General features: G+C 41.3%; 2 protein-coding genes across 3 annotated transcripts in view; one reads left to right on the forward strand and one right to left on the reverse strand.

The window, feature by feature from the left end:
- The window catches only part of cenpp (centromere protein P), a 79,682-nt gene extending 76,628 nt beyond the window's left edge, over positions 1-3,054 (forward strand). For both annotated transcript variants that reach the window (XM_055050171.1, XM_055050172.1), the window contains exons 7-9: positions 467-546; positions 629-720; positions 2,059-3,054. In XM_055050171.1, the coding sequence (XP_054906146.1) occupies positions 467-546; positions 629-720; positions 2,059-2,204 (318 nt within the window). In that variant the 3' untranslated portion in view covers positions 2,205-3,054. The remainder of the gene's footprint in view (positions 1-466; positions 547-628; positions 721-2,058) is intronic.
- An 823-nt stretch (positions 3,055-3,877) lies between these two features.
- si:dkey-49n23.1 (semaphorin-3D) overlaps positions 3,878-12,760 on the reverse strand; it is a 38,274-nt gene continuing 29,391 nt past the window's right edge. The window contains exons 12-18 of the mRNA XM_055050129.1: positions 11,831-12,053; positions 9,533-9,621; positions 7,949-7,990; positions 7,286-7,443; positions 6,870-6,934; positions 5,777-5,916; positions 3,878-5,347 (exon numbers count right to left, since the gene is read on the reverse strand). Coding sequence (XP_054906104.1) covers positions 4,862-5,347; positions 5,777-5,916; positions 6,870-6,934; positions 7,286-7,443; positions 7,949-7,990; positions 9,533-9,621; positions 11,831-12,053 — 1,203 coding nt within the window. The 3' untranslated portion in view covers positions 3,878-4,861. The remainder of the gene's footprint in view (positions 5,348-5,776; positions 5,917-6,869; positions 6,935-7,285; positions 7,444-7,948; positions 7,991-9,532; positions 9,622-11,830; positions 12,054-12,760) is intronic.

Genomic DNA, 12,760 nt, shown 5'->3' on the forward strand with positions numbered 1-12,760 from the left:
AGCGACTGAATATTCACAGAATTAGATGATTTAAAGCTGCTGCTGATGAAACTGTCAGTTTGATGGGAGAGCCTCTTAGTCCTGATTGTTCCTCCAGACATCTGGATGCAGGCGCCCCGTGCAGGAGGCAGCTGGAACAACAAAACCAGAGCATCATTGTTCAATGATTGTTTGAATGTTTGCGATGTTCCATATATGCATAAAAAAAGTAATATATTTACTGTTTTTCAGCTGATGTTACATTCAAATGATTAAAGTAGCATGGCTTCTAAATCCATTTTTTTGGTTTTGTACTCCTGTAAGATTAAAATCAGTAGCCACCGGTTTAGTTAGCCATAGTTTTCCCCCATTAATTACTGTTTTTATTTATTTCAGTTAACAAAAATGTTTCCTCAGTTTCACTTTTCATTACTTACTTTCAGTTGACCATAATAACTTTACCTCCGACCTTTTCTTTCGTCTGCAGGAGAAATTTCCCTCCATCGTTTCTCTCCCCGAAGGCTGCGGCTCAGAGGTCATGACCTTGAATCATCCCGAGCTTCCAGGGTAGAGATCCTCTCATCCTGGCAGAAAACCTCCAGAACCAGAGCCGATCCGCCTCTGAACTCGTCTCTGTTTCTGTTTGCAGCTGCGGCTTCTTCGTTCACTGGTGCATGGATGTTTCCACAGGGGGCGCCGTCACTCCCAAGATCCAGCTGCTGTCAAAGATCCCAGAGAAAGGTGAGAACAGGATAGGACATCTACCTGAAGTGCAGGTGTCATCCTGAGCCCCAGGGCCGGCCCCAGCCTCCATGGGGCCCTCAGTGAAATGTGGTTTGGGGGCCTCTAGTTCTGCTAACAATGTGGACCGGCTGCAATCAGCAGCCCGATTATTAGATCTTTCACACTATAAACTTGTTGCATCTCTGGTAGCACTATTTACATTATATGCATGTATAATAAGACACATTTATTGGCCAATTGATTTGTCAACCAGTTGATTTCTGTTGAATCCCATTTTATCCCATAATCTTATCTTCGGTAGCAAAGGTTTATAAATCAGCCTTTCTCCTTTTCTGCTCTGCAGTGAAGGTTTGACTGACAGACTGGCCCACCAGGTCACGTCTGAACGTTTCCACTTCACAATGTTCACTGTTATCAACTCATCATCTTTCTTGCTACATTTAGTGACATTTTAGACAAAAAAACTTCATATCAGCCAAGATCAAAATCTGCAGGTCTTTAAAGATCAGTAACCAGGAATCGGTCATAAAACTGTAATCAGTGCAGCTCTACACACACATTCATAATGTTCTTTGATTAAATCAATTTCTCTTAAGTGTTACTCCAATAGCTAAAAATGTAATTTTTCCAGGTGAATCTTTCTGCCATGAGAAAGCTCAGCCCTGAGTTTGACTGCAGGCTCCTATTTCTGCTAACATCGTGGTTCGTTTCAACTTTAAAGGCTCAAAATAAATAATCACAGATGATGATATTTATCACAGATAAATAATCACATGTGTCTTCCTGCCTGGGAGAGGTCGCTGAATTATTTCTGTAAGTCACAGAAATAATTCTGTGACTTACAGATGCATTTTACAGAAATGAGGTCAATGTCATAATTTTACTGATGAAGCTGCTTCCTACTGGAGTTCTTGATTATATTTTTACCCAGTGTGTCGGAGGAGGGAAAGTTGTTTTGGAGACACCTGAGAGCCATGGATCTTGCTTTCTGTAAAACATTGTTTTTTGTATTTATGCTTTTATTGTTATGTTGTAGCACTTTGACATTGTTATTATTTCCCTGAGGTTTGGAACTCTTTAGTCCAAATCTACAAAAATAAAATAAACCAGTAATCATTTAATGTATAAAAAATTAATTGCAGTTTTGACAGAGGAAGAAGTTTTAATGTATCAAAAATTTGAACTTGTACTCTGATTTGTATTTAGCTAAGAAAAATCCTTTATGGACCAAGAAATGGGAGGAGTTTTTAGTTTTGATGCATTGAAAATCTGATCTGTTTCTAAAAGCAACAGGAAAGAAACGGTTTCTCGATGCTAATTGTTGTTTGTGTTCAGCTCTGCAGATGTTCCCCAGTCAGCCAGCAGGGGGCGGCGCTGCAGAGGCCTTTCAGAGCCTGCTGAGGATTCTGGGACCTGAAGCCGCCATGGAGTCCATCATCAGAGCCGTTAGCCTCTCAGAGAGCGACCAACTCAGCGATTAGCAGCTCCAGAGGTTCTGCTGGACCTCAGCTGATCCTGAACCAGAACTTTATTCCCCATCCTGGACGAGACAAACGCACAGGAAGCAGACAAACCAGCAGAACCCTTTAGTCCAAATCTACAAAAATAAAATAAATGATTTCAGTAGAAAACACCAGACAGCTGTTTGGATAGTCAAAATGTTTCGAGGTTAATAATATTAAGAGATAAAAAGAGGATACAGCAAATAAGGAGCTTAATTTGCCGTAGATCAGGCAAAGCAGATCTACGGAGCTGCTTTGCCTGTTCTAGGAAAAAGGGACTAGTTTAAGTTTCTTAGTAGAGACCAAGACGTCGCTTCACACCGACAGGAAACGCGTTTTGATGGCTACGTTGCCGGATACCGACGGGCTTATTAACAGATACCTGATGGCTTTCAGCCCTCCTGAAAGCCATCAGGAGGTCTTTCAGCCGTCACAATCTACAAAAACTCTTGAAGAATCTGGATTTAATGAGTTGCGACATTTAATTTCACTGTTGAAAATGTAAAAAAAAAAAAAAAATTAATTGAATTTGAAAAAAGTTAGTCTGTCGCAACAACGCAACAACATTTCCATGAGCCAACAGAGCAGAGAATCAGGATTTAATGCCAAAAAAAAAACAATTTCCAACATAAAAACCCAAAACAGAACATTTAGTTCTTCACACTGTCATGTTTTCAGTCTTCATGTTTATTTTTGCGATTATTAAGTGGTCGCCTGGACACATCGAGTGTGTGAATGGAAATGACTGATTTCATGTGTTTGAGTGTCTTGTATAAGTTTGATTCATGGACTCAACAAGAGAGATCTGATATAACACAAGTAATACGAAGAGTCGGGTTTTTACGTCTGCAGATGGTTTTTCACTTCATTTCATACTGAAATATTTAAAATCTTCATCGCTTGTAATACTCATAATTATGGTTTACAGATTATGAAGACCTAAAATTCACTGCTTTTGGGAATTAGAGTATTATTAGTAATGATAACTGGAAGGTCATCTTTGGTAGATAAAACTGCTATCAACTAGATGATTTCTTTTTCTTTTATTGCACTTTTTCACATTCTCCCGTGTTTTATTTTGGACAGAGGAGCTTTTCTGATTCACAACACAAATGTGAATAGTTTTGAGATTTCCTATTGTGTTCAGTGGGTCATTGAAGTGACTTACCATAATTGGTAATACCATTAGCACCAGTATGTTACCAATATTCAGGTGATCAGTGAAAACAGGCAGGAGCTCCAACACCACCTAGTGTAGATCTGTGCACATTCCTAAACTACATATACACCCAGGTGAAATACTTTCGCAAATAACCGGCAGATTTTGCATCAACAAACTGTGTTTTCTGTAAACCCAGAAACACAGCAGGTCATTTATGTTGGTTCTTTATTCTTGAGCTTTCAATAGACAGCAGCTTCTATCCCGTCTGAATTACACAAACAGTTCTGGGTTTCAGGACCAGAACCCCAGGTTTTCCAAAAGAGCTTCAGCTGGGTTTGAAATAAAAAATATTCTAAAAATTATTTTTTAGGTTCTGAACTACTCCAACTACTGAAATAAAACTCATCAGCGAGTCCAAGGTAACGTACAAATTGATCCTGATGAACTGGAACCATAAATATGAACAAGACAAACACATAATTCACATATATTCATATATATTTGAGTTTATTAGACTCTAAATGTCAGATATTGTGGTTTATTCTCAGACAAAAAACAGCATGACTCAGTTTTACATCTGAAAACTCCACGACAGAAAATCAGCTAAAATCTCGTGGAAGAGGAACAGCCTCATGCAGGGGTTCTGCAGGGGTTCTGCACGGCCCACTGCGTGTTTTCATGGTCACTCAGACTTTTATTTCCTCCACAGCATGAAAGAGATCAGAACAAACTCATGTTCATGTAGAAAACAGCGTTTAGATCAATATGAAGTTTATAAACTGGTTCTAGATTCTGCAGTTAAAGTTGTGGGTAAAAAATGTTTATTATAATTAATGAGGAATAGGTTTTGATTTGTTGTTTCAAAATGTGTTTATTAGAAAAGCAACGACTACTTAGCTTATTATGAAATGTTTAATAAAATCCAACAGTGTATAAGTTAGAAAGTCCAACAGTTTGGTCCTGATTCTGATGGAAATGGAGGAAATCCTGCGTTTATTTTCAGAACAGGAACAAAAACAGTTTCTAAATGTTAGAAGGAGGAAAATGTTCTGACTGAATCTCTTAACAGATTTTTCTCATTGATCTCATTTATTCAAAAGTCATGTTTTCTCTGTGATTCAGCCAACAGGAAGAGGTTTTAATTGGACTTTCAAAATAAAAGTTTTGTATTAAGATTTGTTGTTTTTAGGAAACTGTTTAGTTTTTTGCAGCAGGTTTTCCACAGAAATCAGCAGCAGTGATGGAAGCAATATGTGAGGCCTGAGTGAGGAGAAAACTGAAACAATCTACATTTGGTTCTAGAAAAAAGATCAGATTCACTTCTGGGGTTTAAGGAATGGCTGGAGAAAAACTTGAAGACAAGTATGACCTGATGCATTAAATCCCTTTTTAACATCTGAATAATTGACGTTGCATTACTTCCCATCTCCATCCAGGATCTGTTGTCCTTCAAAAGTCTGGGTTGTCTGGCGGATTAAAGAGGGACGTCAGGCGGGTTGTTCCTCCTGACCCGCGCCTTCCGGTTCTCCTGTTTCAGCTTCAGAAGTTTCTGCTGCTTGCGTTTCTCTCGGTACCACAGTTTCTCGCAGTACTCGTCCACGCTCTGACTTCCCACCATCTGCAGGTCTTTGTAGCTCCTCGGAGGAGGCGGCCATGAGTTCCTGTGTGGCGGCAGAGGAGCGGCCTCAGACTGACCCAGAAACCCGGCGGCTCCTCCTCCGGCCGGGCCGGTCCTCACCAGGCTCAGGAGGTCCGGCAGGTTGGGACTGAGGTTCTGCAGGTAGCGGGCCAGATGCAGGCTGCGGTTGGGGATGATGTGAAGTCGGTACCGGCCCAGGACCTGGCTGTAAGAGTGGTCCTGGCTGGTGCAGGTGTATAAGCCGGCGTCAGTCAGCTCCAGGCGTTGAACCAGCAACCCTCGCTTCATGCTCAGGAAGCGGTCATCGTCACTGAGCGGGAGCTGAGAGGACCAGAGCAGAGGAAGATGTTAGAGTTCAGCTCATTTCACCTTCGTCGTCTTTATTACTAACTTCAGGTGAGTTGGACAGGTGTCTCTCAAAGACAAGTGTCTCTCAAAGCATGTGGAGGCGCGTCGAGGTCATATTAAGTCACCATGTCATAACTGGCAACTTTCTCTTGGCTCACCGTTAAATTATCTGTCACTGCAGACTGATCATGAATTTATTTGGGATATTTTAAAAGCTTTTATTGAATTTCTAAACCACAAAACTACAACCCTTCATTTTAAAGAAAGCTTTGGCTCATTTGATGTTTGAGAAAATCATCTGCAGACAAAGAGGTTCATCAAACCAGAGCTAATGTGCAGGAGGAGCCTTGGTGGAAGCAGGTAAACGTGTCAAAGGTCAGACCTGCGGTGTTGAATGCACACCTGACTGACGGCTTTCTGCTGACTCTCTGAGCGCCGCACCGTCCAGCGGAGCTCAGCCTGCAGCGACCGAGGAGCGCACTCCAGGAACGTGGAGTTTCCCTCGACCCCGTACACCACCTTCACCTCCACCGAGTCGGAGTCTGACGAAAAAACAGCAAACATAATTAAATAATTACAAAAATATTCTTTCAATTTAATCATACATACATTCCAATAAATTCTAAACCTCAAACAGTACACTTAATTAATTATTCAGTTATTTAAAAAGTTTATCTAAGAGAAGGTAGAAAAATTGTTTGCATTGTGTCGTTGGTTACAGCAATGCCTCGTACTGAACATGCATGTAGCGAGAGTGGAGAGGAAAACTGCCTTTTAACAGGAAGAAACCTCCAACACAATCAGGTACAAGCGACCGTCTACCAACACTGACTGGAGGTTTGAGAAGGCAGCCATAGTGCTTTTCTAAATTTGTAGATGCAACAAAAAAAATCCCTTAAAGGGTGCCACATATGTGGCTCAAGATTCATCAGCTGAGACACTGACTGCTGCAGGAGGAAAAACAAGGAAACCAAAGTGAAAGTAAGAGAAGAAAGTTTCAGCAGGGGGGAAACTGGTTTCTGGGTTTAACTTTCTGTGTTGTGCGACGATGTGATTACAGGAGGATCTCTGCTGTCAGGACGTCTTTAAGGATCCAGTTGTTCTGTGTGACCACAGCTTCTGTAAGGAATGTCTGAAGAGCTGGTGGAGAGAGAAACCAGCAAGAGAGTGTCCAGTTTGTAAGAGGAGATCTTCTCAGGAGAAGATTTGCTTCTTCCGAACCAAATCAGGTTCTGGATAACCTGTGAGGCTTTCTCAAAGCAGAGCGTTTCAGAGGATCTGTAAGAAACTCAAACTCTTCTGTCTGGTGTGTCTCGTCTTCACGATGAAGATCTCAGTGAACTAAAAAGTCCAATATTGATCAGATTGAAACTCAGTGATTTAAACAGAAAACTGGAGACGATCTGATCTGATCATCTTGTTGTTTTCAGATCAGCTTCATCAAACTAAATGTGACATGAAGTGGATGATGTGGAGTTTAGCTGTAGATCTTTACCTTCCTCAGTGACTGGACACTGACTCCAGGGGTCTCCATACTTCACATCCTGTCTGCGAGCTCGCCTGATACGCAAACAAATCAGAATATGAGTCGAGTTTCTACAATTCATCATCAATAACAGAACTGTTTTCTTTCCACTGGTATCTTCAGCTTTGCTTCTAAGTGACCCTGTTTTAAGCCACTTATTTATTGTTATTTTTAACCAGCTTCCTGCCCCTTAAACTCAAATCCCGGCAAATAAACTGTTGTTTACATGCAGTACCTTGTAGACCACGAGGGGGCGCCAGTTTGAGAAAGACCGATCTAGATCTAGGTTAATAAGGAGAAGACTGCCATCTAGTGTTTGTGAATAGAAATTGCTGGTTTAACGTTGGGGACAGCTGGTGACCTCAGGCCTGACTGAGCGTCTCTACCTCCTGCTGGTGGGGAAGTATCTGGAGCAGTTCTGCCCGTCCCAGGAGCAGTACGGGTCTCTGGCCAGGCAGCACTCGGCGCAGTCGGACCCGTAGAGCTCACACCTCTGCAGCCCCAACTGGACCAGGCCGAGCTCACTGCACACGTACAGCTGCTCCTGCAAGAGGAAAGCACACGAGCTCAGGTTCATTACGCTGCTGAGGTTTTAATTCTCCACATCTGTGTTCAGTTTTCTCTCACTTCATCATCCTGATTACTGACCTGAATCCCTCGCTTCCTCTGTTCTTCTTCCCAAATCTGGGATGTTTTGTCTTTTCTAGCTGAACTGGCTGACAACTAAATGTGCTTCTCACATGAAATCATGTTTGAATCAAATAGAAGCATTTTCTCTGATACCCAAATGCAAGAGAAAAAATAATTGCAACTCATCTAACTCTTCATTTTATTTTTTATATTGTTTAGCTTCCTCCAGAAAAACAGACAAAATTGAACAAAAAACCTTTTTTAACCAGATTCAGTCTGAATGATTTAAGTGGTAGAACCTCAAGCCCAACTTTTTCTGACTTTAAATAACTGCTTGGTTTCGTTAAAAACAAAAAAGAAAAATCCTGCTCATTTAAAGAGGTTTGCAGGTCAAAACATGAAGAGAAAGTGACACCAACCCGTTTGGTCGACAGCTCCATGCTCAGGATGGGAGTCGGAATCTGTAGGGTCAAAAAATACCAAAGAAAAATTAAAAATATGTTCGACGTGATAACAATAAGAGTGATGTTGAGGTTAAATCATTTCAGCTTTCCAAACTGAAATGTGAAAAAATGTAATAAATGTTTTAATAAATTATGTCTGGTGTCCCACAGGGATGTGAGTTGAGACCACTTCTGTTCATTAGTTTTGGCTAAGGAGTTATTACTTTAATTTTATTGTTATATTAATTGCATTAAAACTATTGAAGGACATCAATGACACCAATAAAAAATGTAAACACCAAACAGGAAAAGTCCAATTTGAATCTAATTTGCTAAATAATTCACTATTTGAGGTACAAAGTCTCGTGATTCTAACTTGTTGGTTTGACATCATGAATTTGAAATGAATCCTTCAAACTATGACTGAGGTCGGACCTGCAGGAATAAAAGCCGACCCGTTGGTTTGACATGATCCCGCCTGAGTTTGTTTGAGTTTCTTTAACAGCAGCCATCTTTCAGGCGGGCGGCGGTCGAGGAATGCAACATAAAATACGACGACTGACTGCGGGTCAAGAAACCTACAGAGATTAGAAATCAAATGAGTCCCTTTCTTCTTCTTCTGAAGCCTAAAGTTTCCCCACTGCTCCATTTTTCTGGGTCACTGACTTGTTTCAGTGTTTGACAAAAGGAGTTGGCGACCTTTGACCTCTCTGAGGTGAAGGGCCGGGGGTATTTTAACAATGATCTGGCTGTTCTCTGACTCAGCGGAAAACCAGAGATGGGCAGTAACTCTTTACATTTACTTGAGAAAAAAGTGATATTATGATTATTTTTATTATCCTTGAATAATTTTCCATTATGAAATGATGCAAAACAAATAATATTTTAACCAAGAACGTCACCACACACACACACACACACCTGCAGGTTTTGCTAAAGAAATTGATTTTGAAAATATTTTGTAATGATTTTATTTTCTTGAATAATTTCTTAGGTCATTAAATCCACTTAACTTTATATTTTGGTGCATCTGATGATGTAATTTTTAAACATTAAATAATTTATACTCTCAACAAATATGTTTTAACTCTTAATTCAGTAATTTCTTGTCTACTATTTATAGTGAACGTTTTAGGCTATTTTACCCACATCTGCAGGAAACTGAGGAATCAGCAGCAGTTTAAACGACCGGACCGGGAAATCAGTTTGTTCCTGTTTTCATTTAAGGTCTGTTCTTCTATAATCATCTACCTTCCACCTAGGTTTACTCCATCCTTAAAAAAAAGTTTGTCCTCCCTAAATAATTTCTCACACAGATGAGTTTGGGAAATATGTGCCCTTCCATCTGGTTTTATAAAGAGTGGTGTTTTTCTGGACTAAAACGTCCCTTTGGGAGCCTGAAGCGGGCCTCATGTGGGAGGTCACACGATGCATGGTTGGCACAGGAGCACAAGGAGAAACTGCAACAAGCTTTCAGCCCTAAAAGTCCAGTGCAGCTGCAGCAGTCTGCAGAGAAGTTACCTCAACGCCGAGCATCTCTGTGGTTCTGAATAATCTGACCTGGAACACGGTGAGCTCCTCCAGAATCACCTCCTCTGTTTCCCAGTTGTCTTTGATGACTGACACAGCCTTCACCACCTTCCCGTCGTCTGGAAAACATCACAGCAAGAACAACCCAGATGGAGAAAAACTCTGACATGCACACACACATTGGGTCACAGCAAACTCACTGCTTTGAAATCCTGCAGAAAGGCTTGGATTTTGGACAGAGGGTTTTATTTATTTTATTCCTTCGCTTCAAGAAATCAATGTAAAAAACATAAAAACTTTTTGTTTTGTGCCTCTTGCCTTTCAGCTCCACAAATATTTGGACTAACGTACATTACAGAGGCAGCATTATGTTTATTCCAGCCAAATGGTAATATTTTATAGCACAGCCAAGTAACTGTTACATTGAGTTGTTATATATTATTTATCTCTTAAAGAAAATTTTACTTCCTGAATTAGAGGCTGGAAATTGGGCCTCTGTCTCTTTAAAAACTCCTGCCCAGGAAGTCATCACAACATGACTCCTCTATTAACCCTGAAACAATGTTTTTATGTGTCGCATCAAGAAGCAGCTCCTCCAATGAGCTCAACAGTTCCACCAGACCAGACTAATTACTGGTGGCTAGTCTGAAGGAGCCGAGTGGGGAAGAGCTGCTCCACGAGGCGGGATCTCTGAAGCTGCAGCTCAGAGGAGGAGTTGTGCCTGGAAGGCGGAGCTAGGTACACCCAGGCGTTTTGCACATGGTTGAAGGAATAACATTATAACATGATGTAACGCTAAAAGAGTTGCTCCTATGTGATGCCGTCCCTTTAAAACGGCACTGTGGCTGATTTATTTATATGGAGACAACACTGACTTCTATGCAATAAATTTCACTTTGTACTTTGAGGGCTGATCAACAAAGGAATGAGGGAACAGAGTTGAAGTTATAACTCCTGTGCAGTATGAGCATCTATGGACAACCTCAACGATCATTAATCTGTCAGAATACTAATAATAAAGAAAGTCATAAAACCACCTGTGTGGGGAACCGAGGAGGTCGGGTTAACACGTCCAGAACATCTTATATCAACAAGACATTTTGCTATGAAATATTCCCCCCATCGGATTCCTGGGTTCCTCCCGCAGTCCAGAGACATCCTAGACTTAAACAGGAGTGGTAGCACTGGGGAGCCGTTGACCTCTCTACTTTAGAACCAGATGCCCGTTGCCTGCAGTTTGCCTCCTTAAAACACCAGGCTGGATGGATAAAAACTCACACATCCCTCCATTTCTACCATCCATCCATCTGCCTGTCCATCCATCATCCGCTGCTAAATTTCGGGTCTTGCCATAAGGACAGAGACCCAAACATCCCAACAAGACGCCCAAGCCACCTTAACCGGCTCCTACCTGGAGCTCCTGCCTGCAAGGAGAACCTGGAGAGGATCCTGTTCATGTGACGTCACGCTGTTCGAAACTGCTTCACCATGGCAGACATCAAAACAGCCAAAGCTCTACAGTAAAGCAGTGAAGCCTGCCTGAAAGCAGGCAGCTGATAGTAACTGGTTTATTTCACCTAAGAAATGATCATAAGGTCTGTTTGTGCTGCAAACAGACCTTATGATCTTTGTGTAACTTACTTTGTGTAACTTTAATGAGGAAAGCGACAGCGGCGATGGATAGCAGCTGTTAATCATAATGACCTTCAGTTTAACCGCAGATTTACAGCAAACACTTTGAACAAGGTGAGACGATTAATGATCAAATATTTTATAAATAGTATGAATCCAAAGATATGAAGTAAAGCATTATGGGGAAGGAACATGTTAGACATGTACAATTATCTCCAGATGATTGACTGATCGAAGCTCTGCGAGATGTTCAGAGCTTAGAACCCCACCCTGCTTTAAACTGAACCAGACGCCCCTCCCTGACCTGTTGCTGTTTGATTCCAACACATTAGTCACCATCAGAGCTCCAGAAGAAGATCTCTAGCAAATCCATGACACATGAACACAAGTGCAGGACATTTTTCCAGTTCTTCTGTGAAACAGAGGGCAGGTTTTATTCAGGCTGTTAATGTGCAGTTCATGGGGTGAAAGGTCAAGCAGAGGAATCCACTTAGAGGAGATATATGGAGCAGCTCTGCGCCCTCTCCCCTTCGGCCTGTCACCAGCCACTAAACGACCTCTCATTCATCACAGAACCAGAACCGTTTAATCTGACACCAGCGCTTCTGACAGCAGGTTTCTGCAGATGTTCAAAACGTACCACAAGCAGAATCTGATCCATCTAATCATTATAAAGAGTCTAAGATCCTTCCTCACCTGTCCCCAGGTGTAAGACGTCATACGGTCCGTCCTGAGCCTCCACTCTGTCCACGACGACCCTCTTCAGAAGGTATGGTGAGTTGACCCGGGTCAGGACGGGTCGGCCGCCCAGAGGCAGGACGGGATCCCACATCAGCTGGTGCTGCCGCATGAAGCTCACCACCTCATCCGGGAAGTCCTTGGTGGATTTGTGCAGCGCGTCGTACGTCTCACTGGGACACTGAGAGGACAGACGACAACATCAGGAAAACAGCAGGACGGGTCCACTTCCAGCAGGACGGGTCCACTTCCAGCAGGACGGGTCCCCTTCCAGCAGGACGGGTCCACTTCCAGGAGCGAGCCGGTCCAAGCAAAATATTTAGAAATAAAAACAAACTGAACACATTTTTTGGAGTGAAGAAAATTATTGAAATTAACTTATTAGATTATTAACTCCAAGAAAAATGTGATAACAAATATCAATGGACGATAAATTATGCCAGAGGTTATTGTGATAAATAATAATATTGTTGTTTCGAGACCCTTTTAGAGAAATATAATAGTAATAATAATGCAAGATCACATTCTCAAAGAATATTTAACACAGGAACTGGAAGACATTTTAAATATCCAAAATAAATAAACAACACAACAAATAACAAATTCATCATGAAGACTCTCAAAACAAAACTGTCCTTCAAAATAAAAGCTAGTTGAGGCCAAAGCACCAGACTGAAGACCTTTAACATCCTCTTTTGTGGTACAAAAAGAGAAAAATGATAAATCGTGGAAATGGAAATTATTGAGCTCATTTTAATTAATCATGCAATAATGAATTATCCAATAAAGTACAAGTTGTGTTTAAGCTGTGAACTTTTCATCTGATCTTAGAATTTAAACCCAAATCATCAAACAGTCTCCCATCTGGTCTCTGATTTGTGCATAAAG

Source organism: Poeciliopsis prolifica, unplaced genomic scaffold (genome assembly GCF_027474105.1).
Source record: "Poeciliopsis prolifica strain line A6 unplaced genomic scaffold, Auburn_PproV2 SCAFFOLD030, whole genome shotgun sequence".
Lineage (NCBI taxonomy): Eukaryota > Metazoa > Chordata > Actinopteri > Cyprinodontiformes > Poeciliidae > Poeciliopsis > Poeciliopsis prolifica.